At 46.5% G+C, this 27,180-nt stretch overlaps 1 protein-coding gene across 3 annotated transcripts in view; it reads left to right on the forward strand.

Moving 5' to 3' along the window:
• The window catches only part of KNTC1 (kinetochore associated 1), a 292,839-nt gene that overhangs the window by 54,579 nt on the left and 211,080 nt on the right, over positions 1-27,180 (forward strand). For 2 of the 3 annotated variants that reach the window (XM_073586034.1, XM_073586036.1), the window contains 13 exons: positions 4,520-4,597; positions 4,941-4,975; positions 5,054-5,164; positions 5,981-6,074; positions 6,311-6,363; positions 6,453-6,568; positions 6,691-6,754; positions 6,881-6,979; positions 7,771-7,814; positions 8,450-8,515; positions 10,041-10,116; positions 17,682-17,807; positions 17,917-18,006. In XM_073586034.1, the coding sequence (XP_073442135.1) occupies positions 4,520-4,597; positions 4,941-4,975; positions 5,054-5,164; positions 5,981-6,074; positions 6,311-6,363; positions 6,453-6,568; positions 6,691-6,754; positions 6,881-6,979; positions 7,771-7,814; positions 8,450-8,515; positions 10,041-10,116; positions 17,682-17,807; positions 17,917-18,006 (1,052 nt within the window). The remainder of the gene's footprint in view (positions 1-4,519; positions 4,598-4,940; positions 4,976-5,053; positions 5,165-5,980; positions 6,075-6,310; positions 6,364-6,452; positions 6,569-6,690; positions 6,755-6,880; positions 6,980-7,770; positions 7,815-8,449; positions 8,516-10,040; positions 10,117-17,681; positions 17,808-17,916; positions 18,007-27,180) is intronic. The other variant, XM_073586035.1, reaches the window with a different exon arrangement.

Genomic DNA, 27,180 nt, shown 5'->3' on the forward strand with positions numbered 1-27,180 from the left:
CTGGGAGCACCCTGAGCAACGTTTCTCAGGCCGCAGGTACTTAGATGTGCTGTACCCCTTTGATGCTGACCTGCTCACAAAGTGGACCAAGGCTCCCGAGGTGGATCCCCCAGTTTCCCGGATAGCCTCTAAAACGGTTCTATCCCTTCCAGACGGGGCATCGCTTAAAGATCCAACAGACAGACAGAATCGCTGGCCAAATCAATTTTTGAGGCTTCCGGCGCCTCCCTCTGTCCTATTTTCGCATCCGTCTGGGTGGCGAAAGTCATTTCAGCTTGAGCAAAAATTCTTCACAAGGGCATCTTAGCGGCAGCCCCGCAAGATGAGCTGGCAGATCTAGCAGATCAAATTAATCATGCAGGCAAATACCTGTTGGCCGCCTCCTTGGATGCGGCCGGGTACGTAGCAAGGGCTAACAGCAACATAGTAGCCATACGCCGAGTCCTTTGGCTAAAGTCATGGAATGCGGATACCACTTCTAAAAAGTCGCTTACCAACCTGCCATTCCATGGTTCTAGGCTCTTTGGAGCCAAGCTGGATCAGATAATTTCCGATGCCCCTGGTGGTAAAAGCACTTCTCTTCCCCAGTCTCGACCAAAACGCTTTTTTAACAGAAAGGGTTTTCGGCCGTTTAGGCCTTTTCGTCCCTTCTCTTCCACAGAGAGATCTACCCAGCAAGATCGGCCGTCCGCCTCTAGGGAGCGGAAGCAGAAAAAAACATCTTACAAACCAGCTCCCCGCTGGAGATCTAGAGGACAATACTCCAGGTCTTCAGGCGCCTGTTCCGGTAGGTTTTCCTGCAAGTGACGGGTCACCCCCACTTGGAAGTTCTTCCAGGGTGGGAGGCAGACTTTCCTTTTTCGTGGCGCTTGGCTGTCTGTTGTCGACGACGCTTGGGTCAGGGAAATCGTCGCATCCGGATACAAGATCGAATTTGCTTCCTCCCCAAACAGACGTTTTTTCCTGTCTCGACCTCCAAGACAGCGGTCCCAGATTCCAGGGTTCTTTCAGGCTTTTTTCTTCCTTCTTTCCGCCGGAGTGATCGTTCCCGTTCCCCCAAACGAACGGTTTTCAGGGTTCTACACAAATCTCTTCGTAGTCCCAAAGAAAGACGGTTCCTTTCGTCCAATCCTGGACCTCAAATTGCTCAATCGCCACGTGAAGATTCTCCATTTCAAAATGGAGTCCCTTCCCTTGAGTGATAGCCTCAATGGAACCCGGAGAATTTCTCTGTGGACATACGGGATGCATATCTTCACATCCCTGTTTGTTTGCAACATCAGAAATATCTTCGTTTTGCGATTCAGGAAAATCACTACCAGTTCACGGCTCTTCACTTCGGCCTAGCCTCCGCTCCCCGTGTTTTCACGAAGGTGATGGCGACAGTCATGGCCATCCTTCGCTCCAGGGGGATCCTCATCATCCCTTATCTGGACGATCTCTTGATCAAGGGCTCGTCCCGTCAAGACTGTCTTCAGAGTCTTCGGATAACCCTGGATACTCTATGCTGCCTCGGATAGATAGTCAACAAGGAGACGTCCATTCTGAGCCCCACTCAGCGTCTGACCTTTCTGGGCATGAAATTCGACACGAATCTAGCCCGGGTGTTTCTTCCGAGGGAAAAATTTGTGGCTCTTTCCAAGGGAATCCGAATCCTCAAACGGCCAACGTCCTTTCCCCTTCGATCCTGCATGAAGGTTCTGGGGAAGATGGTAGCCTTCATGGAAGCAGTGCCCTTTGCACAATTTCATCTTCGCCCCCTCCAGCTGTCCCTTCTTTCAGCCTGGGACAAGACCACGTTGTCCTTGGACCGCCCCATTCTCCTCCCTCTCAGAGTGAGGCAATCCCTGACTTGGTGGACAATGCCAGCGTCAGTTCTACAAGGGAGGTCCTTTCTTCTGCTTCAGTGGCAAGTCATCACCACCGATGCCAACCTTCTAGGATGGGGAGCGGTTTTCCCTCAGAAAACGGCCCAAGGAAGCTGGAATCCACAGGAAGCTCTCCTCCCTATCAATCTTCTGGAGATCAGAGCAATCTTCCTCGTAGGCAAGCCAGTCCGCATTCAATCGGACAATGCCACGGCTGTGGCATACATAAACCACCAGGGGGGCACGCGCAGCAGGCAAGTAATGTCAGAAGTGGCAAAGATACTGCGCTGGGCAGAACGTTACGTTCCGGCAATCTCCGCCGTTCACATTCCAGGGGTGGAAAATTGGGCAGCCGACTTCCTGAGTCGTCAAGGCCTAGCATCAGGCGAATGGGCTCTTCATCCCACAGTCTTCAATCAGATATGCCAGCGCTGGGGCTCACCGGATGTCGATCTCATGGCATCTCGGATGAACCACAAGGTTCCGCGCTTCGTAGCCAGGTCCAGGGATCCCCTAGCTGTCGCTTGCGACGCCCTAGTAATTCCGTGGTCCCAGTTCCAACTTCCGTATCTGTTTCCTCCTCTTGCCTTGATCCCAAGAGTGGTCAAGAAGATAAAATCGGAAGGCATCCCAGTGATTCTAGTGGCTTCAGACTGGCCAAGACGGCCTTAGTACACGGAGCTGGTGAACATGCTCGCGGACGTTCCCTGGAGGCTTCCAGACCGTCCAGATCTTCTCTCGCAAGGCCCCCTTTACCACGAGAATTCTCAGTCTCTGAATTTAACGGCATGGCCGTTGGTGCCGCGATCCTGAGGGAATCAGGTTTGTCCAACCAGGTGATTCAGACTATGATGAGAGCCAGAAAACCAGCCTCTTCCCGCATTTACCATAGGTACTGGAAGGCTTTTTTCCGTTGGTGCGACGATAAAAAAGTCTTTCCAATGTCCTTTTCCATTCCATCCATACTTGGTTTTCTCCAGTCTGGCTTAGATGCGGGTCTGTCCCTCAGTACCCTCAAGGGCCAGGTCTCTGCTCTGTCTAGCCTCTTCCAAAGAGAACTCGCTTCCTTACCGCAGGTTAAGACCTTTCTCCAAGGGGTCGCCCATGTGGCTCCTCCTCATCATTCGCCGATAGACCCGTGGGATCTCAATCTCGTTCTTAGCGCTCTCCAAAAGGCGCCGTTCGAGCCTATCCAGGACATTCCTTTATCCCTTCTCTCATGGAAGGTAACCTTGATTGCCATTACATCCATCAGAAGTGTTTCTGAGTTGGCGGCCTTGTCATGTCGTTCCCCTTACCTGATTCTCCATCAGGATAAGGTCGTCCTCAGGCCCGTTCCTTCTTTTCTTCCAAAGGTGGTATCCTCTTTCCACATCAATGAGGATATCATTCTCCCATTTTTTTGCTTCTCCTTCTCACCCTCTTGAGAAGTCTCTCCACAAACTGGATGTAGTTAGAGCCTTGCATGTCTATCTCGCCAGGACCGCTTCACTTCGTCCGTCTGATTCCTTGCTGGTCTTCTCTGAAGGTCGCCGGAAAGGGCTTCCGGCATCCAAATCCACGATCACTCGCTGGATTCGTTCTACCATTTTGGAAGCGTACCGACTTCAGGAAAAACGGCCCCCTCCGGGAGTGAGAGCTCATTCCACCCGGGCTGCAGCTTTGTGAGCCGTTCGTCACAAGGCTTCGGCTTTACAAACTTGTAGGGCCGCGACCTGGTCGTCTTTGCACACTTTTGCGACGTTCTACAGGGTTCATACCCAGGCCTCGTCTGATGCAGTTGTTGGTAGGAGGGTTCTGCAGGCGGCGGAGGCGCACCGGCCGACCTAAGCCCTTACTGTTTTTCGTTCCTTTATTGCTGTTCCCGCCCTTGGGACTGCTTTGGAACGTCCCATGGTAATCTATGTCCCCCAATAAGGCGATAAAGAAAGATGGATTTTTGGTTCTTACCGTAAAATCTCTTTCTTGGAGCCTTCATTGGGGGACACAGCACCCTCCCTGTTTAAGTTGTACCGTGTTGGGTCTTTGAGTCCCTTGTTGGGTTGGTACATATCTTTAGAGTTTTCGTTGCTTCTCCTACTGCTTTCTCACCTACTTGGTGCCTGTTGGTGGGTGTATACTGCCGGGGAGGAGCTAATTTTCTTGTTTTGCATAGTGTCAGCCTCCTAGCAGCAGCAGCATACACCCATGGTAATCTGTGTCCCCCAATGAAGGCTCCAAGAAAGAGATTTTACGATAAGAATCAAAAATCCATCTTTTAAACTTGCTTAAAAGTCGTCGCTTTGACGGCACAACGTCCTATGTAAACAGAACGTGCTGCCAAGAACACTAGCCTATATGTGGAGATAGATATATCAACACTTGTTCTTTGCACTCAGCATGTCTAAACAAATAATTAAATGGCCGACAATCTGTATATATGTAGATGGTTGGAGATTGTTTAACGAATCAAGTTGCATAGTGTGAACACACCCTAACAGGCTAAGATAAGTGTATTATGTATGGAATTAAAAGTTCAAGACCCTTTATGGGACCAATAAATGGTGAATTCTGATCTGTCGTACTTGCTTCTTCAAGTCAGCTATAGACCCGCTATGCTATACCAATCCCAAACTACCATGTGATTATGTTCCATGTCTTCTTTTCCTTAGGTGTTTATAATATGTTTCTTTTGACAAATGGAGGACTTCACTGTATCATGTACTTCCATATTGCCAGGATTAATGATGGTATGTACTTGTGCATTTTTTTTGCATTGGATCTGAAAGTTTACCACAATTTAGAACAAATTGATGCAGTTATAAGACGTTGTGTATGTGACGAATTGGAAGAGTTACTTTATATTAATGGGACTTATAACATAAATGTCTGTAAAAATTAATATGGCGCGATCATCTGTCTGTCCTTATGTAAGAAAGTACTGGACAGCTGCAGACAGATGATAGGTACTATTTTAAGATTCATAGAAAATGTAGAGAGAAAAAACATGGTGGACAGATCCTTAGTGTTTAATAATATGAAACTTATTTAAATTGTCTGACCTGTTATTCTTTGCTCAATGTGTATTTTCAGCTATTGAGAGTATGGATGTCGGTGCAGCAAAAGAGGTAAATATTTGTCATTTCGTTCGCATTATGTTTCACCATATATGTATTTCTTAGGAACCTTATAATTTTATTTTGCAGCTTGAAGGCAAAATCAAGACCTGCTTTATTTCAGCAGAACAATATCACACGGATGGTTGTTTGAGCTTGTTCATTGGCGATCTGACGAGTGATATTCATCTACTTATAGGGGTAAGATTAAGCAAATTTACAAAAACAAAAAATCTCAGATATTGAAAGATTATATTAAAAACAACCACAATTAAAAATATATTCTGGGCAAAACACAAAATATGAGGCTAAAGGGAGTCTGTCAGCGCAGAATGACTGGTCACACCAAGTATAGGTGCTCGGTGTCACTAAACAATGCAGCGCACCTTCCCACTTATTTATTTTTTCCACCTATCTACCCTCTCCTAGCTTTTATAAAGCTAAATCTCTCATTCAAGGAAGAGTAGAGCAAAGATGGAAGCAAAACTAATAGATGGGAAAGTGTATTGTACTGTTTGGCCACACCAAGGGTTCACTAAGTGCCTGAGCTTGGTTTGGACAGTCATTTTCTGCTAGTACTCATGACTGCGCAATGGTCAGTCGTCTAGGGGCACTCGGGTGATGAGGTACAGCTATATTCTGCCAGTTTTATCCTGCATCTACAAAAGCACTATGGTATAGCTAGAGGAAGAGAATGGAAAGAGTCTTATTACATTTTAGTCCTTCTACAATGGTTTCCTACTACTGTATAAAGTCTAAGCAGCATATCTTATTATGGAAGTCAGTTGGCATAATATGAATGTGTGTTACTGATCTTTAGTAAAATGTCATCAGTGCAGCACTGTGCGGTGAAAAAAATAGCCTAAACAGTTAGCAATTGCTTTACAAAAATTTGTGATAACTATTTTTCACTTATCACAGCTATGGAAGAGCAGCCTGGCAAAAAAAAGTCCAACTAGTTAGCACTTGTTCTAAAAAAAAATGTTTTAATTATTTTACTTTGTTTGTCCCCACTAGGGCAGAGGCGACTATGCTCTCTCAAAATGGAAGATGGACCCTGTACAGAAACATGTTGCAGTACAAAATCTTGCTGATTGTGGCATGATTCAAGGTAAAGATGATGACATTATTTTGAGATTTTTTTTTTAAGAGGCTGAAGCTCCTAAATCATTATGATAATGCGCACACGCATAGCCTGCACTAGCTTTAGACTAATTAAATGATGCATTTCCGATCCAGTGGGAGGATATTATTTTCTAAATGCTTCTCTTCAATGTATGATGGAGCAATGTTTTAAGCAATATTGTGTTACTTTTCTAAATGATAAATTAACTTTATTTTTATAAGGTGCAAAAAAGCTTCAAGTTCTTGACAACTTGCTGTTTGTTTTGGATGAAGAGGTAAGTATTAAGCTATTGTGTTCATAAAGCATTTAAATTGGGGTTTTTTTTTCATGTAGTTTCTTACAGAATTTGTATTGTGTTTTTAGGGAATTTTGAGTGTTTGGGATGTTTACACGATGGTTTTGGTGTGGGACTGGCCTTCTTGTCATCTGTCAGATTTTTTGTTAACGACTGAGGGAGATTCCTCATCTTCTGTTACAAGGTATTTGTTTACTTCTATATATTTGATATTACTGTTCTAATCATTATGTCACTATAACATAATACTATGTTATAGTGACATGCATTTAATTGTATAGAATATTTGTTTTCTTCTTCCTGTAGGCGAAGAGATACTAACCTTAAACTCATAGCTTTGACATTCCCCAATGAAAAACAGGTAAATGTTGTAAGTTCAGACCATTTTTCATAGCGATACATAAGTTGTCATCAATTTTTTGCGCAATGTTAGGTAGGTTATATAATATAAATAGCATATGTTAAAATGCCTCTTTTTGTCCTCATTGATCTTCAGATGAGAAGCCTTGCAGTATACTCATTGCCTACCATGAATCACTTGTATTCAATCGAAGTTTCGGATATATGTACCCTTGTTCAAATTGGTATCACTATGGTAAGTATGTCTCCTTTTTCAGTGTTTAGGATGCTTAGACTTGCTTCAGTGAGGTCAGCAGAGCTTTTAACATCAAAAAAACTGAACTGGAGTAGACTTGAATGACATGCATGATGTAAAAGCATGTTCACACTGGCCATAAAAGCAAGCAAAACCAAAGGAAAAAACAATATGTGTATATACCCTAATGAAGATAAATAAGTAAAAAAGCAAGTGCATTAAATAACATAGGGTACTTGGTAAACACTATTTTGATCAAAAAAGTATAAAGCTGTCCCACCACGGCAAGGTGTACCCATTTGAGACAGTAACTACACTAACGGTTAAAACCTACCTAGTGTGAATAGTGGCAGAGTTTTAAACATGTTGTGCCAGGTCTGTTGGTTTGCGTGGAATTATTTGGCCACGTGAGTCCTGCAGCCAATAAGCGACTATTGAACTGCTGCGTTCTCACTATTTCTGCTTGTCCGACCGTCCAAGGGAAGTAAGAGCACGGCAGCCCAATACTGTCTGCTGATTGGCTACAGGGCAACCCCAGCGCTGACATCGCTGGAATGGTACCAATTCAGGAGGTGATTATCTATGATTTTTGCTCTATGAGGGGGGAGTAAATTTATAAAGGAGTTGTTCAGGTAGTTGACAACCCCTTTAATTTCCAGGCTGTTTTTTTCTTGTGTAGATTACAAACTAATATGGTTTGTAGGATGATTTATAGAAAACAATTTTGGAATTTAGTTGTTTTGTTTATGCGGCTCATTAATATATTATGTTTTTGTTATATTTTGCATTAGGACACAATATATCTTCTTGAGGGAATTTATGACAGCCACGAAAGGTAAATAGTATTATTAACCCCATGTTTTCATTGTTCATTTTTTCCTCTCCTTTTCCAAATAGCCATACTTTTTTTTTATTCCTGCCAACATAGACAGTGAGTTTACTTTTTTTTATAGACAAGTTGTAGTTTTGAATGACGCATGATTTTTTTTTCCTTTTTCTTTTTGGACTTTATTTTTACCTCGTTAATTGGATATATTAAAAATCACTTTAACCTGCATTGACCAGCCTGGGCTGCATGTAACAGAAGAAATAACATGTCCAGCACAGGGGTCTTCAGCCTGCCCATTGCTATCATAGCAAGCTAGCAGCAACTCGAGATTGCGTCACAGGGGAGCTTGAACGGTCCCGAACATACTTCCAGGCCGGATTACAGGACCTGTCAATAATTAACAGAATTTAAGTAAACAGCAGCCATCGGTGACAGCATTGATCTCTGCTATACAAAACAAATCCTAGCTATGTAATATGGCCAGCATCTGCGCTGTTTGGAGCGGGCTCAGGTACTGAACCCGCTTGAAGCACTTTCACACACTCCATGATGTAGCATTCATTTGCTGACAGATCGATTGTTAAGGGGTTAATTTCTCAGCTGTTTTGAGTTTTGTTCATGTTATTGATGATTCTTTCCAGGTCCCCCGACTCCACAGTCACTGTCCTTGCAATGAGATGCTTAACAGAGGCTTTACCGGAGAACAGGTACTTGCTAATATAGGAAAATGTTAATGAAACATTTTGTCCACAGAACCAATGTTTGCACACCCCTGTAAAACATCTACGTTTTGTCATGTAAAAAAAAAAAATGTTACTAAGAAGAATTTCAGAACTTTTTTCACATTTAATGTCACCCATAATCTGTACAATTCAATTGAAAAATGGACTGAAATCTTTTTGGGTGGAAAAGGGTAAAGAGCTGAAATAAATGATTGTTTAAATATGCATAGCCATCTTTTTGAGTAGGATTGTGGTTGACATTATGGGTGGAAAAAGTTCTGAGATTTAGGCTGGGTTCACACGTAGCGAAACTCTCGCGGAAATTACCGTGAGAATTCCGGAATTCCATTCCACGGGAAAATTGCATTTTAAATTCTCGTGATTTTCCCACGTAAAAACTAGCGTTTTGCAAGCGTAGTTAGCTTGCATAATGCTAGCGTTTTCCAAGCGATCTGTAGCATCGCTTGGAGAACTGATTGACAGGTTGGTCACACTCGTCAAACATAGTGTTTGACGAGTGTGACCAACTTTTTACTATTGAGGCCGCCTATGCGGCATCAATAGTAAAAGATCTAATGTTAAAAATAATTAAAAAAAATAAAAAAACGGGTAATATTCACCTTCCGGCGTCCCGCGCGGCGCCCCCAGGCCTCCGCGATGCTCTGACAGATCCGTTCCCAGTGATGCATTGCGGCAATGATCTTTGACGTCGCGATCGTTACATGATCGCGAGACGCGACGTCAGCAAAGGCAACGCAATGCATTATTGGGAACGGGAGCTGCCGCGTGTATTACTGAAGCCTGGTGACGGTGCGCGGGACGTCGGAAGGTGAATATAACCCGATTTTTTTTTTTTAATTTTAATTCTATTTTTTACAGGGATATGGTACCCGGAGCCCGGAGGACAGTCTCCTCTCCTCCGGACCGTGGGTACCATCCGCAAATGTTCTGCTTACTTTAAACATGGTGGGCACAGCCACATGCGGAAAGTAAGCAGAACAATGCAAACATATTGGTGCGGGATCACCGCGATTCCGCAAATTAATGAGCATGCTGCGTATTTTACCGCGAAGCGATTCTGCTGAGGGAAAATCCGCAGCATTAGCACAGCATTGCGGAATCCCATAGTATTGCATGGGATGCTGTTTTTTCGTGTTTTTGCGGCAAAATCGCGTGGTGAAAACGCAAAAAAAATCGCAACGTGTGAACGCAGTCTTATTCTTCTTGGTATGATTTTTTTATGCCACAAAAACCTGGCATTTTAACGGGTGTGTAGGCTTTGTCTACCCACTGTATACACATATGCATCAAACCTGCATTTTGTTTACTTGCAAATTTTGTTATTGATTTGTATTGACCTTTACCTTATGCATTAAAACGGGTGAAAATGACAGTGAACATCCAAAGTAAAAACTAAAATGCAGTACACTTAAACTTAAGATCCTCCTAATTTCTGCTACTTTTGAAAATACCTTAGAAATAATGTATTATTTCTTTTTTTTCTCTTTAGGTTAAGTCGTTTATTGCATAAACATAAATTTGAAGAAGCAGAAAAATTTGCTATTCAGTTTGCTCTTGATGTTGAGGTACAGTTTTAATAAATATTTTAGTTTATTTTTGTACATGATTTTTCTACAAAACAATTGTGCATTGACGCTTTTGAATTCTCTACATGAAAAGATGAGTAGCTTTGGAAGTTTATTATTGTGAACTTGAGTTTGGCATTTTTCACACTTGATTTGTTATTTTCAGCTTCTGTTGCTTTTTAAAAGTAATGTGGTCTGCTGTACCACTCTGTCCAATTTAAAAAAGAGTAATTTTATCACACTTGCCACTTAAAAAGAACCTTTTTTTTTTCTTGACATTTTTAATTGCTACATCCTGAGATAGGGGCTGAAGCACTAAGTAACCATTTTTTCCATTTCGTGCTAAACCAGAGGATAGCTTTTAAATTCTCCCTTCAAGCACATGCGCGGTAACATATTCTTCTCAAAGAGTTTGTACTTTTATCACCTCTGTGATGCTGGCCAATCATAAACAGTGTTTGTCACAGAGGTAGAAAATACAGAATATGCCCCCAGAGAAGGTGAAAGCAGGGATTCTCAACATTATGCTGCTGATAAATCCTCACTCTTGATAGTTACTGGTCCTAATGCGTGGAGACAGGAGGAGAGCACAGAAGCTGGACTTGATGCACATCGTCTTGTATGCAGCCTTAGCAATGTACATCACTCCATATCTAATACACGTGATGGGGCATACTAGTAATATTGGGGAAATGTACACTTCCCTGAGAAGAATCTGTTATCGCCCATGAAGCTGAAGGTAAAATGTACATATAAATCACGAAATGTCCCAACTGTTATAAAAAACATACAAAATTAATGTGAAAGTATGAATGCGCTAAAATATATGCCGTTATCAATATAAGTAATTTCTCGTTCGCCTTATTGGGGGGACACAGAGACCATGGGTGTATGCTGCTGCCACTAGGAGGCTGACACTATGCAAAAAAAAGGTTAGCTCCTCCTCCGCAGTGTACACCCCACCGACCGGCAGGGAATTTCCTCAGTTTAGCTTAGTGTCAGTAGGAGGTGGACACGGGTCCTTCATTGGACCCATATCTACCTCGGTGTGCGTCGTTCCCTTTCAGGTCTTAGGCGGGATACAGTGTGAACGGTCACAACTGTACTCCCACAAGAGACTATGAGTACGGGTTGTACTGTCACCCCGTCTCCTCATAGTTCTCCGGGCGGACCACGGGCTCAGCACAGGACGTGCCAGCGAAGACGGATGGTCCTTGCCCCCTGCCTCCCACCCACTCGCCCATCAGAGCCTGTCGGTTGGACGAGGCGCGAAGACGGAATGGACAGACAGCGTGGGATATGGAAGGTACCTTTATTGGACCGGAAGAAGACACCACCGCTCCCAGAGTCTCCACAAGGATGTCGGGTGGCGGCGCCAAAGTAGCGCAGCAGGTTATCAGCGGCCGGCACTTCCCAGTCGCCGCATCCCTTTTGGCCCCAGCTGTGGTGCGGGCTTTCTTCACCCCACCGCCGGTATTTTTGCGTAGGGTGGCATTCTTCTTAGGGGCGGGCGCGGCTGCGCCGCAGTTCTTCGGCGCCGCCCCGTGCTGACAGGCGGCCGCCGTGTCTAATTTAGCCCCCGGCTTCAATTTGGGCCTTCGTGCCCGTCGCGGCCACGCCCCCGTCCGCTCTCATAGGCCGTTGCCTTCCTAAGCCCTCCCACCGCCTCTTCAGGCTTGTGGCTGGGAAGGGGGGCGGGTTTTCCCTCTGGTGGAGGCGACTAGCTCCGCCCTTCTTCTTCTTGCACAGAAACCGCGCTTTTACTTCCTCACGTCGGGCTGTCGCCATCTTTGCAGCCTGACAGCCGGAGACCAAAGCAGAGACCAGCGCTTCCTGTCGGTCCCTGGCCAGTTGCAGGAGCCTAATTCATCTCTTTCGGGGTCACCAGACCGTGAGTACTTCTGCATCTGCAGACTGACACCCTACTCTGCCTTTCTGTCCCCCAACCTTCCGGCAGTTCCGCAGGTTTTCATCTTCTCTTCCTTCACCATGTCTACTTCTAAGCCTGATCGTGGCCGTCAGCCAGTCCCCACGGGCACCCTAGTCCAGTTCTTCGCATGCTCCTCTTGCAATCGCAAACTTCCCTCAGGTCAGCCTACTCCCATCTGCCTGGACTGCAGCAATCCCGTTCAGCATGACACCGTCCAGGAACCACCTATTGCGCCACGGGAAAGCGAACCACCCATTCCTGGCTGGGCCTCGTCTCTATCACAATCTGTGGCCGACCTCACCAGGGTGTCTCAGTCCCTAGTGGCCGTTCTTGACAAGTTGCCCCTGGACACTTCTGCAGGGTCCAGCAGGTCACAAGACGCTCCATCTGAGCCAGCTAGCAGAAGCCGCAAAAGACTCGGGCAGGATCTCCGGACGGAATCCTCTCCTGGCCCCTCATCTGCACCTAGTCCTTCCAAGCAGTCGCCCTCCCGTGCCTCCTCACCCGAGTCAGGTGAAGCGTTCTCGGATATGTCTTCTGAAGGGATTGTAGAGCTGGAATCTGGCCAGGACACGGACATGAAGGTTACAGTACAGAACCTCATCGCGGCAATTAACCACACCTTCGTAATCTGACTCCCCTGCGAAATCCTCAGATCAGGAGGTTTCGTTCAGACGGGAGGATACACCCTCCAGGGTATTTCCTTTTCATTCCGAGTTTGGAAAGATTTTTACAAGAGAAAGGGAAGATCCGACCAGACGCTTTCAAAGAGGAAAGCGTCTCGGCGTACTGTACCCGTTTGCTAAAGAGCTCACGGATAACTGGTCTGCCTCTCCCTCGGTGGACCCGCCCGTGTCCAGACTGTCTAATAACACGGTTCTCCCGCTTTCAGGTGTGGCGTCTTTAAAGGATTCTAATGATAGAATTATAGAATCCCTGGCAAAGTCTGCCTTCGAAGCGGCTTCGACGGCGGTATGCCCAATCTTTGCTTCATCTTGGGCAGCAAAGGCCATAGCTACTTGGGCAGAGGATCTTCGTCAGGGCATCCTAGAGAAAGAACAACCAGATCGATTGGCCGATCTTGCCAATCAGATTTCCCATGCGGGGGATTATCTGCTTTCTGCTTCTTTGGATGCCGCATCCTGCACAGTTCAGGCGTCAAGCAACGTCGTGGCAATCCGACGTACAATTTGGCTCAAAGCCTGGCAGGCGGACTTGTCGTCTAAAAAGTCTCTTACTAATCTGCCTTTTCAGGGAGTACGCCTCTTTGGATCCCAATTGGACCAGATTATTAAGGACGCCACCGGAGGCACGAGTTCCCTCCTCCCTCAGTCCAAGCCTCGCAGACCTCCACTAAGGAGTCAGTTTCGACCCTTTCGGGCTTTCCGCTGTTTCAATACGGTGGAGACATCCTCCAACCAACAAAGGCCTCAGGCACGCCAAGATAGGAAGAAAGTTTCATTCAGACCCACTCCCTCCTGGCGATCCCACTCTTCACAGGGCAGATCATCCAGATCTGGACGGTCCACTTCAGCATGACTATCCTCTGATTCCCGAGGGTCCCTTCCAATTGGGAGGTCGACTCTTGTTCTTCAAGGACGTCTGGCTGGCCTCAGTAGAGGACGCCTGGGTCAAGGAGGTCGTATCGTCAGGATACAAGATAGAGTTCGTCTCTCTTCCACGGGATCTTTTTTTTCAAATCCCGTCCTCCAAAAGATCCAGCCTTGATCCCGGGGTTCTTTATGGCCATCGCCTCTCTCCTCAGTTCCGGGGTGATTGTGCCCGTTCCCGAATCGGACCGGTTCACAGGGTTTTATTCAAACCTATTCGTGGTACCGAAAAAAGACGGGGCGGTTCGACCCATCTTGGATCTCAAGCGGCTCAACAAGAGAGTCCATCTTCGCCGCTTCCGGATGGAGTCGGTTCGTTCGGTAATCGCTTCCATGGAGGAGCAGGAATTCATGTGTTCAATAGACATCCAAGATGCCTATCTACATGTTCCCATATTCTCCGGACAGCAGAAGTTCCTGCGTTTTGCGGTTCGCCAGGAACATTACCAGTTCGTTGCGCTGCCCTTCGGTCTCGCCACCGCTCCCAGAGTCTTCACGAAGATCATGGCTGCGTTGATGGCCTTGTTGAGGATCAGAGGTCTCGTTCTTTTTCCGTACCTCGACGATATTCTGATCAAAGCTCCCTCTTTTCACCAGGCGCGCCTAAGTTTGAAGATCGTCCTAGACACTATTTCCAATTTCGGGTGGATCGTCAACAGGAAAAAGTCCTGTCTGGTTCCTTCTCAACGCCTTGTGTTTCTGGGCCTACTGTTCGACACTCGTCGGTCAAGGGTCTTTCTCCCACGAGAGAAGATTCTCTCCCTGCAGCAGGATGTACGATCGCTGCAGACCACACGATTCCCGTCCCTCCGAACAACCATGAGGGTCCTGGGAAAGATGGTGGCGGCGATAGAGGCAGTTCCCTTTGCCCAATTTCACGCCAGACCTCTCCAACACGCCATTCTGTCGAGGTGGAACAGGTCTGCTCTGTCCCTGGATCGCCCTGTTCGTCTTTCATGCCGGATCAAGCGGTCTCCCAACTGGTGGTTGACGTCACCTCTCATCCTCTTGAGGCGGTCTTTTCTTCCCGTTCACTGGTAGATTGTAACAACGGATGCCAGCCTCCTCGGTTGGGGGGGCAGTGTTCCGCAATCACACTGTTCAGGGTCGTTGGTCGACTCGGGAAACAGCCCTGCCGATCAACATCCTAGAGTTACGAGCGATTTATCTGGCTCTTGTCCACTGGGAGAGACTCCTCAGGGGCCTGCCTATCCGGATTCAGACAGACAATGCCACAGCGGTGGCATATGTCAACCGCCAAGGAGGGACACGGAGTGCCTCACCCCTGGCAAAAGTGTCCAAGATCCTTCAGTGGGCAGAGATTTCGGTACCGACAATCTCCGCGGTACACATTCCCGGCGTGGACAACTGGGCCGCCGATTTTCTCAGCCGCGAGGGTCTCGCGGCAGGAGAGTGGTCCCTACACCCGGAGGTGTTTCTTCAGCTTTGCCGTCGTTGGGGGACCCTGGATGTAGATCTGCTAGCCTCTCGCCTCAACAGGAAAGTCCCACAGTTTGTATCCAGGGCTTGAGATCCTCTCGCAGTGGGCGCCGACGCTCTGGCCATTCCTTGGTCGCAGTTCGAGCTCCCCTACCTGTTCCCTCCCCTGCCCCTTCTTCCCAAGCTGTTGAAGAAGATCAAAGCAGAAGGAATTCCAGTCATTCTCATCGCCCCGAATTGGCCCAGAAGGTCTTGGTTCGCGGACATTGTCAACCTTCTCGCGGACGCCCCTGGAAGCTTCCAGACAGGGCAGATCTGCTGACTCAAGGCCCGATTTGCCACCCCAATTCTCGGCCGCTCAATTTAACGGCGTGGCTGTTGAGACCGAGGTTTTGAAACGAGCAGGATTCTCCGGTCGAGTAATTCATACCATGATCCGTGCCAGGAAGCCATCATTTTCCAAGATTTACTACCGTACTTGGAAGGCCTATTTCACTTGGTGTGAGGCCAATAACATCGCGCCCATGTGCTTTTCGCTCCCTTCCGTTCTGGCGTTTCTTCAGGGAGGGCTGGATGCGGGGCTTGCTCTCAGTTCCTTGAAGGGTCAAGTTTCGGCGCTGTCCATTTTATTTCAGAAGACGTTGGCCTCCCGCCCTCAGGTCAAAACCTTTCTTCAGGGCGTGGCTCACACAGCTCCTCCGTGGATCCATGGGATCTTAATTTGGTTCTTGAGGTTCTGCAAGGTTCTCCTTTTGAACCTCTCAGGGATGTTTCCCTTTCTCTCCTTTCTTGGAAGGTAGCTTTTCTGGTGGCCATCACTTCCATCCGGCGCGTGTCGGAATTAGCTGCTCTTTCTTGCCGCTCTCCTTTCTTGGTACTTCACAGGACAAGGTAGTTCTACAGCCTCCGCCCTCTTTTCTTCCGAAGGTGGTGTCCTCCTTTCACCTCAATGAGGATATTTTTCTGCCGTCCTTCTGTCCGAGTCCTACTCACCCTCGGGAGCGGTCCCTGAACAAGCTGGATCTGGTCAGGGCGATGAGAATCTATCTGTCTAGGACGACTTCCTTGCGGAAGACAGACTCTCTTTTCATCATTCCAGATGGGGCGCGGAAAGGTCACCCGGCCTCCAAGGCTACTATTGCTCGCTGGAGCAGATCGGCAATTTTGGTGGCCTTACTACGTTAAGCATCGAGTGGCCCCTCCGGGGATCAGAGCGCACTCTACCCGGGCAGTGGGTGCTTCCTGGGCGGTACGCCACAGAGCCTCCACGCTGCAGCTTTGCAAAGCTGCAACCTGGTCATCGGTTCACACGTTTGTGAAATTCTACAAGGTCCACACCTACGCTTCGGCGGATGCCAGCCTAGGTAGGAGGATTCTGCAGGCAGCGGTGGTGAGTCCACTGGCCTGATGGAAGTTTGTTTCCTACCCCAGGGACTGCTTTGGGACGTCCCATGGTCTCTGTGTCCCCCAATAAGGCGAACGAGAAAACAGGATTTTTGGGTTGCTACCGTAAAATCTGTTTCTCGGAGCCTTCATTGGGGGACACAGCACCCTCCCATGTTCTACAACTCCTGTTCTTACTTTGGTTGATTGGTTACAGTTGAGTTGTTTGTTCTCTTTTCAATCTATTCTGTTACTTCTCCTACTGCTTTCTCACTAACTGAGGAAATTCCCTGCCGGTCGGTGGGGTGTACACTGCGGAGGAGGAGCTAACCTTTTTTTGCATAGTGTCAGCCTCCTAGTGGCAGCAGCATACACCCATGGTCTCTGTGTCCCCCAATGAAAGCTCCGAGAAACAGATTTTACGGTAAGCAACCCAAAAATCCTGTTTTTTCTCAGGATTATAGCAATTTAGGTTTTATTTGCACTTTATTAGGGTGCCTGCAAAATCTGGTGAGATTGCCTGGGACATACTAACTGTGAGCGGAATCTAACTCCCTCTGTTCCCGCTGCATGTAGAGAGCGGCGCGTCCACTGTTACATGCTGCACTCTCCATTCTTCAAACTAACATATAGAGTGTGTAGTGTAAAGATATACTTTATTAGTAATAATTAAAAGTAGAAAATCAAACACGTCAAAATTCCCAAAATGGTATTGTACTTTTTCTACTTTTAATTATTATAATTAAAGTATATGTTTTATGTGTTTTTAATATATTAGTTTGTTCTTTAATCCTTCGGATTTATTAAATTTTTGTTAGCCTACTGTCTATCCCCCCCCCCCCACATACACACATAGGTATCTCATAGATGAGAAGCAGGAAGTCAACACACGTGAAATAGAGAGATGGCAGGGAATCCCCAATTTCCGCCTTTCTCTCTCAAAGGACCAGCGCTATTATCAATAAATTCGGCAGAAGGTATTATTTAATATTCCTAAATATATACTGGAGAAACATTTCAGATTTTGGTCTCCTTTTTTCCATTATGATGATTTTCAGGAGGTGATAGGTCCCCTTTCATTGATTTTTACTTTGTGTTTTCTTTAGCTCACCTCAAGGGTGATAAAAATGAATATTTTTATCAATGACCAAGTAGAATATATGTGTGTGTGTTTTGTCTAAATAATTTCTCATTTTGTACAGCTTGTATATAAAGTAAAGCTGAATATTGTACTGGAGAAATTGGCATCAGCATCTGTCGGTAGCTATGGCCAAGGCCTTTGGCAGGAACTTGTGGATGAGGCTAAAGGCAATCTGCATAAAATTAAGGTATGTAAACTAAACTGTAATTTTACAATTTTCCAGCTAAAGTCCACCTATGAATTGTTTTTAGTTCCATCATGTTTTTTTCTTATATGTTCTTATTTTTTTTGCTCAGGATGACAATTTTGTGATCCAGTACTGTGTCAATGCCCCATGGCCTTCCTATGAAACCGCATTTGATATGCTACATTATGCAAAGACCAGAGTAAGTTGATTTACTGTTGATTTTCTTATTCAGATATTAAACTGTAAAATGGATGGCTATTTTCTACAATTGATTATTAAAGTATGCCTCCAATTAACTCCTAAGTTAACCCCTTAGGGACTGAGCCAATTTTGACCTTTTAGGCTAGGCCAAACTTTTCAATTTTGACCAGTGTCATTTTATGAGGTAATAAAACTGGAACTCTTCAACGTATCCCCCTGATTCTGATATTTTGTTTTTTTCATGACTTATTGTACTTTTTGATGTTGGTAAAATTTCTTCGATATGACGTGCTTTTATTTATGTAACGGGGGGAAATTTGGCAAAAATTTAGAAAATTTTGCAATTTTCAAACTTTTAATTTTCGTGCCCTTAAATAAGAGAGTTATGTCACACAAAATAGTTATGCAAATAAAGTCCGTGGAGCCTCATTTAAGAGTCTCAAACACGGGACTAGCCAGATCTTCCTCCAGGGAAGGACCCAGCCAAGGAGTGGCTCCTTTCGGAAATCACCATTACCACCATATTAAGTGGCCCTTTAAGTCAATATCCAGCTCTTTACGAGTTTACAGATATGACAAGGGAAATACCAAGGCCAGATATCCATCCACAGACAGCTGTTTCGGGGTATTGCCCCTCATCAGTGTGGAGTAGGATTCTGGCTAGGTGGGAGCAATGCCTAGTAGAGCCAACATCACGAAACAATCACTGACCTCAGGGAGACCAGTCAAAGAAAATAGTTAATAAACAACATTTCACACGTGTCAGCTTTACATTAGTGCAATTTTGGAAACTTTTTTTTTTAGTTAGGAAGTTAGAAGGGTTAAAAGTTGATGAGCGATTTCTCATTTTTCCAACAAAATTTACAAAACCATTTTTGTAAAGTCACATTGCATTTGAAGTGACTTTTGGGGGCCTATATGACAGCAAATACCCAAAAGTGACACCATAAAACTGCACCCCTCAAGGTTCTCAAAACCACATTCAAGAAGTTTTATTAACCTTTCCAGTTCTTCACAGGAACTAAAGCTATCTGGAAGGAAAAAGAAGAATATTTAACTTTTTTTGTCACAAAAATTCTACTTTAGCTCCAAATTTGTTTTTTTCACATGGGTAACAGGAGAAAATTCACTGTTTGAGCACACGGCAGGGCTCAGAAGGGAAGTAGCCCCATTTGAGTTTTTGAATGTAAAATTTGCTGGAATAATTAGCGGATGCCATGTTGCGTTTGGAGAACCCCTGATGTTCCTAAACAGTGGAAAACCCCACACAAGTGACCCCATTTTGGAAACCAACAAATGTGTCTAGACGTGTGGTGAGCACCCTGAACCCCCAGGTACTTCACAGAAATTTATAACGTAGAGCTGTGAAAATAAAAAAATCACATTTTACCCACAAAACTTTTACATTTCCCTTCATTTTTTTTATACTTTCACAAGTGTAACAGGAGAAAATTGACCCCAAAATTTGTTGTGCAGTTTCTTCTGAGTACACCGATACCCCATATGTGGAGGAAAACTACTGTTCAGATGCACGGCAGGGCTCAGAAAGGAAGGAGTGATAATTTGGAATGCAGACTTCCATGAAATTGGCTGTGGGCATCATGTTGTGTTTGAAGAGCCCCTGATGTGCTTAAACAATGAAAAACCCCCACAAGTTACTCCATTTTGGAAACTACACTCCTTATGGATTTTATCCAGGGGTATAGTGAACATTTTGAACCTACAGGTACCGTATTTTTCGGACTATAAGACGCACTTTTTCCCCAAAAAATTTTTGGTGAAAAAGGGGGTGCATCTTATAGTCGGAATACACTCACAAATGCTACGTCAGCGGTGCTCTGTGCGGCGGTGGCGCTCTGTGCTGGGGCGGCGGTTCCTCTTTGTGCTGGAGTGGCGGCGGCGGCTCTTTGTGCTGCGTGGGGGCTACGCCGGCTTTTTGTCACAGCCCGGAGGCCTACGCAGCTCTAGAGCCGCTGCCGCCCCAGCACAGAGAGCCGATGCCCCAGCACAGAGCACCACTGCCTCACCAGCCTGGAATGGGATTTCCCGGAGGCCACCGCACCAGCCTGGACCACCGAACATCCCCTGTGACTGCACCTGTACCGATCCCCCCGGTAAGCTGGATTCGGACTGTAAGGCTAGTTTCGCATTTGTGTTTGAAGGGGCAGCGGACGCTCGCCGTGAAGCTCCGCCCCATGCTGCGCCTCCTGCTTACCCTATCTTTAGCATTCAGTACACAGGTTGTGCGCAGGTATGCTTTTGCCGCCGCATGCGTCCTTTTGACGGTGCGGCAAGCTGCGCCAAACGCAACGTGTTGCATTTTGGTGCGGTCGCAGCATCGTCAGAAGGATGCATGCGGCGGCAAAAGCATACCTGCGCACGGCCTTGCGTGCCCAATGCTAAAGATAGGGTACGCTGGCTGCATGCAGCGGCATACGCCAATAGGCGGAGCTGACCGTAGGAGGCGCAGCAGGGGGCGGAGCTTCACGGCGAGCGTCCGCTGTGCGTCCAAAAGCAAATGTGAAACTAGCCTAAGACGGACCCCCATTTGACACATTATTTTTTTCCCCCTATTTTCTTTTTGAACATTTGGGGTGCGTCTTGTTTGTCCAGTGCGTCTTATAGTCCGAAAAATATGGTACTAAACAGAATTTGATAACATTGGGTCGTCATATTGAACATTTTCATTTTTTTTCACAAAAATGTTGCTTTCGCCCCAAATTTGTAATTTTCACAATGGATCATAGGAAAAACCAGACCCATAATTTGTTGTGCAATTTGTTCCAAGCGTGACTATAACCATACGTGATCAAAAAGTTCTGCTTGGGCACATGGTAGGGCTAGGAAAGGAAGGAGGGCTATTTTTTCCCTTCACCCATGATAGCACACCTGAGAGAGGGATCCGCCCAGCCAGGACAGGAAACTACTGAAATAAAAGGGCGGCACCTCTCCCCCCGCTTCAGTTGGGTTTCCTGTCCTGACGGAAACCCTCGTGCTGAGACACGGGCGGATTGAAGGTTTTCTTATCTACTCACTCACTCCTGTCCAGGCAGTTGAAGAACAGGCAGAGCACCTGAATGCCGGCCTGAAGGTGTTGGAGGCGCTGTCCGTGGGTCCGGTGAGCCCTAATGTACCTGCGGGCGTGGGCGGCACAGTCACAGGCCAGGCGGCTCTTCTGCATCCACCACTCTCCCTCCTCTGCCTTCTGGCCGCAGCTTCATAATCAGCCCGGCTTCTGGGGCCGCTCGCTGCTGACGTCGCGTGCAAGGCACGCTAGGAATAGGCGTGCCCTCGTGACGTCAGAGGGGGTGCGCCAGGGCCAAGATGGCGGCGTTCAGGACAAAATTGGCGGCCGGGATATGTGGATACTTGGCGCGTCTTGGCAGGGCTGGTGGAGGGGCATCGTTGGGGCACTGGAGAAGACGGATAGAGCAATGGGAGGGATGACCACAGAAGAAGTGCTTATGTCCGAAGCTCCCCATCATGGAGGATCCTAGAGCAGGGTTACCCAACTCCAGTCCTCAAGGCCCACCAACAGGTCATGTTTTCAGGATTTTCCTTGTATGGTACAGGTGATGCAATTATCACCTGGGCATTACTAAGGAAATCCTGAAAACATGACCTGTTTGTGGGCCTTGAGGACTGGAGTTGGGGAACCCTGTCCTAGAGGACAACAGCAGCAGCCTTTACAGCAGCGGTCCCCACCTGTAGCTTGGGAGCCACATGTAGCTCGCGGTCCCATGAATTGTGGCTCGCGACTGTCTGCCAGCTTGGTGCATTAGCTCCAGGTTTAGCAAACAGGTATGAAGAGTACATATCAAAATGGTGAATTTTGTGAGTAGCCCTGCACAGAAGTGCAGATTTGGATGCACATTTACTGGTCTTAGGGGATTAGAGATGTTTTAGGTATAGTATGCTGGAGGATGGAACTACCTGTTAGAGGAGGTGCTCAAACCTGGATATGTGAGTGTGTTGGGAGTCCTTGATGGGAGAATACTGAATGGGGGTATTGTGGGAACCCCTGGATCTCAGTGTACAGCTTTGGAGTGATTTCTGTGGTAAAGCTTTGGTTATCATTATACCTGTAATGCGGGCTTTGGTTGACACTAGTTTGAAGGGGGTGGGAGCTGTATGTGGCTTGTGACCCTCTCTCAGTGCTGATTGTGGCTCGTGACCCTCTCTCTAAGCTGAATGTGGCTCTCAAGGTCAGAAAGGTTGGGGACCCCTGCTTTACAGCAGCAGCAATTGCCAGTATCTGTGCCTTGTCACCAGCTCGGGCACACTAAAAGGAGCAGTCGCTCGAGTGGAGGAGTGGTAGCTGTCGCAATCAGAGGTCGCAGGACTCCTCGGTATCCAGTAGGGACATTGTGTGTTCCCATGATCAGCCTCTGAATCCGGTACCCTTGATATGACAGCGGGTCGTGAGCTATCTACAAGAATGTCGCCTTTTTTGTTAATAGGGGCCATTTTCTGCTTAAATCACCAGGGGCCTAGGAAGGCTAGCGCCAAAAGAAAGAATAAGGAGTGTGCCCTTAGTAGAACCCTGCTGGCATTTCATTGGCAGAAACAGCTGTGCTCTGACTGCATGCAAAAAAACTATATGGGATGAGACCCCTGAGTATGGACCTAAAGGTACTGTCACACTTAGCGATGTACCAGCGATCCCGACCAGCGATATGACGCGGTCAGGATCGCTGGTACATCGCTAAGTGGTCGCTAGTGAGCTGCCATACAGGCAGATCTCACTAGCGACATCGCTGGGGACGGGGGTCGCTACTTACCTGTCACACCAGGCGATCCTGCATCCTCCCGCCCGGCTCCACGCTCGTCGCTCGTCTCTCCACAGGAAGCGCCGCAGGAAGCTGACGACGAGAAACAGTCCTGAACGTTCTCGCGTGATCAGCAATAACCAGCGGGGGAGCCGATCGTAGGTAAGTATCAGACACAGAGATATCGCTAGCAATATCGCTATAACGTCACTAGTTATAGCGATATTGCTAGCGATATCTCTTAGTGTGACATGCCCTTAAGGCTCGTGGTAATCAGGGTAGAGGTGCAGTGTTCCATGAAGACTGTGTTTAAAGAAAGGGAAACGAGAGCTCAGGAGGTTGTCACGGAATCAGAGGCCTCTTCACAATCCGTGGGGGAATATCATAGCGAATCCCTGTCCTCCTTCTTCTCCTCGGACAGTGATGTAGGTGGCTGACCTTGCTTTCCAGCCGAGGACACGGATAGACTGATTAGTGCAGTCAGGTCAACAAAGGGCCTAAAGGAGGCCTAAATCCCTAGAGGATCTTATGTTTGAGGGCCTGGAGGAAAGGAGGAAGCGCACCTTTCCTGTTAATTCTAGAATAAAGGCGCTCATAGATAAGGAGTGGAAGAAACTGGAGAGATCTGGTAGCCTGTCATCTTCCAAAAGGAGATACCCACTTGAAGAGAATGATTCGGAGAGTTGGAATAAAATCCCTGAAATCGACGAGGCAGTAGCGAAGTCCTTGCCTTTTGAGGATTGCGGCACACTTAAGAGACCCGTTAGATAAGGGAACTGATGGGCTCTTGAGATACACCTGGGAGGCAGCCGCAGGGGTCTGAAGCCGGCAATAGATGGAACTTGTACTGCCTGCATCCATGATAGTCTGGTTGCAACAGATGGAACCTACGAGATATGAGAACTTGTCCAATATGACTCTGTTAGAGGGAGCAGCGGCCTTTCTAGCAGATACTTCAGCAGACTCCGTGATGTTAGCGGCTAGGTTGGCAATCCTATTCAATGCCGCTAGACGGGCCTTATGGCTGAGAGGGTGTCCAGGAGACCTGCCTTCAAAAAATAGACTCTGCTCCATCCCATATGATTGCCAGTTTCTCTTCAGGCAAAAGCTAGAAGAAATTTTGGAGAAGGCTGGCAACAAGAATAAGGGATTCCCTCGTTTGCTGGTGGAAGCTAGAAAACCTTCTTTTCGGAGGAGAAAATTTAATAAGGGACATCCTCCAGGAGAAAGGAAGGGCTTGTACTTCAAGGATAGAAAGGGGTCCGGATATATGTTCACAGGGCCCTCTACATCTTCAAAAAAAAACCCTCCCAATGATGTAATTTCAGAGGTAGGGGGAGGCTCTCTCTCTCTCTTTCTCGCTGCCTTGGTAAACATCTCTCCAGTCACTGGATCTTGAGTGTTATCAAACACGGTTTGAAGATAGAGTTTGTCCATCCACCTCGCTAGACCTTTATATTAACACTACGCAGGAAATCACCAGGAGAACAACTGGCCCTGGAAGCGGAGATCTTAGGACTCTTACAAAAGCGAGTTCTGTGCGAAGTCCCGGTGGAAGAAATAGGAAGGGGATTTTATTCCAATCGATGGATTGTGAATCATTCCTTCAAGATGGAGTCAGTGAACACAGCTATAAAGCTGTTATTCCAGGATTGTTTCATGGCGGTCATCGACTTAAACGTTATTATTATTATATCCCAATCCAGGAACAGGTCAGGCATTACCAGTATACAGCCCTTCCATTCGGACTGTCAATTGCTCCGAGAATATTTACCAAGGTAATATTGGAGGTGATGGCCTCCAATATTACCTTTGTTTTCGGAACATCGTTATCATCTCGTACCTGGACAACATCCTTATAGTCGGAAGGTCAGAAGATCACTGTGCAAAGCAGGTGAGGAAGGTGACGGTGGTCCTGGAGGTGCTGGGCTGTATGGTAAATACCCTCCAATCAAAGCTAAAACCGGAAAGAATACAAACCTTCCTGGGGTTGGTTTTGGACTCCAAGCACCAGATCTGCCTCCTACCAGAGGACAATGTAGCCAAAATAATGGCCCTGGAGCTCTGTCAGTAATACATCAGCCAAAAATGACATTAAGAAAAGCGATGTCCTTGCTAGGATCCCTAACATCTTGTATACCGGCAGTAAGATGGGTCCAATTTCACCTGAAGCAGCTACAGTGGGAGGTCCTGTCTGCACGGAGGTCGTTAAAAGGGCATTTAGAGGGAGAATTACATATTTCTAAGGCAGTAAGTCACTCCCTGTCTTGGTGGACAGTAAGGAAGTATTTGTCGTCAGGAATCCAGTGGTTAAGGCCAGTGGAGGACATTATCACGATAGATGCAAGCAATACCAGATGGGGGGCACATCTGAGCTCTTACTCAGTGCAGGGGACCTGGTCTCTAGAAAGGGATCAGGGTTCGAACTTGAAATAGCTGTGTGCTGCGGAAAGAGCCTTGAGACACTTTCTCTCCTTCCTCTGAGGTCGCCATGCCCGAGCCATGTCGGACTATCGCGCAGTTGTGGCTTATATCAACCATTAAGTGGAACAACGTTCCATACCCTTATGATGGCAGCATACATCCTACTCCAGCTAGCGGAGCAACACCTACTGTCCCTTACGGCACTTCACATAAGGGGCATAGACATTGTTCTGCCTTCTTCCATGTATGACGCTGTGTGGATTCCAGCATACGGCTAAACCTTTCATCCACTCCCAGTGACAAGACTGTATGGGTGCTTAAGTCTATATTTATTGGGATGATATGGACAACAATGGGAGATAGCAGCAGATGATGGTATAGTAGAACACAGTAGTAGATGAGATCAGGAGTTGTACAAAGTTGTAGATGATATCTGAGATTGTTGAACACAGTTATGGATGATTCAGAGATTGTTGAACGTTCAGGTAAAAACTATAAGAAACAGATAATGCAGCATGTCAGTACTGGACGACAATATCACAGCAATACAGGGTACTATCACAACAGTAGTAATGATACAGGATGCTGTTATATCGATATCATGCATTATATAGAAGCTGAGTAATACAACATACACAGCAGCAAAGGAGAAAGATATCTAAAACAACTCATGGCTGCCATCTATGCATTCGCTAGCCAGAGGATGCATATAACTATCATGCAGTGTAATACAATTACAGAATCTGAACATGCATTGCAAACATCGTGGGGGGCTGCATTATGACTGCGAACACAGATGCATAACTCATAATTGCATTAACCTTACCGGAATCTGCTTGTTATAAGCAGTGGTTTGCAGAAAGCTGAGCACATGTGAGCTTGTCAGAAATCTGGCAAGAATAGTTACATGCTGCAAGCCCGGGGAGGAAGAAGGGCGGTGCTGAACAGTTAACCATTTAGGGAAATAGAAGATTCCAAACATATGTATAAGAAAGAGAAGGGCAACTATGACACCTAATGGCCATAGCTAGAACAGCACTTAAATTATCTTGCTGCACAGAATGGGCAGAACAGACTTCACAAGAGCAGACTTCCTGAGCCACAAGAAATTGAGACATGGAGAATGGTCCCTAAATTCCCAAATTTTCCAGCAGATAGTGCGGGCATGGGGGCAGCCGGAGACGCATCTGTTTGTCAGTTTACACAACAGGAAGGTGAAAAACTTCTGTTCGTTAAACCCAAGGGAGAATCCATTCGCAGTGGAAGCCCGTCAGATTCCTTGGAGGTTCAGGATGGCTTATGCATTTCCCCCAATAGCGATGATTCCAGCAGTTATTGAGTAAGATCAGGGAGGATCACGCGAGGCTGATTCTCATTGCTCCATTCTGGCCAAGGAGACCGTAGTTCTCCCTTCTAAGGTTAATGTCTGTGTCCGACCCATGGATTCTACTAGAGATCACGAACTGTCTTATCCAGGGACCAGTGTGCCACTCTCAAGTGAAGGGCTTCCATCTAGCAGCGTGAAATTTGAGAGGGCATTACTGAGTCAGCAGGAATTCTCACCAGGGTTAGTCTCCACCCTGCCCTGTTGAAAGTAGGAAACTGATTACATCAAGGATCTATGGTAGAACATGGAAAACATTCCTAGAGTTTTTAGGACAGCCCTTAGGGGACGTAGCCCTGGTAGGTGCCATTCTATAAATGCCAAAGTCCATCATTCCGGTTTCTAATAATAGGTAGTGTAAATATGTTAGTCTGATATTCTGAGGAGTGGAGCGCAAGTGGTGTTTATCCCAGTAGGGGTCTAGATAGGTATTAACTTCTCTCATCATGATCACTCTATGGTCTGGATAGCTACTTATAAAGAAGAGTATTATTTTCAAAACCTCTGAGGATTAATGTACAAGGCTGCGATGACGATCTTAGTATTATATACAACACATGCAATACATATAAATCGCCCTTCCACATAAATTTTG

This window comes from Dendrobates tinctorius, unplaced genomic scaffold (genome assembly GCF_039654945.1).
Source record: "Dendrobates tinctorius isolate UK_male_01 unplaced genomic scaffold, ASM3965494v1 ptg000090l, whole genome shotgun sequence".
Lineage (NCBI taxonomy): Eukaryota > Metazoa > Chordata > Amphibia > Anura > Dendrobatidae > Dendrobates > Dendrobates tinctorius.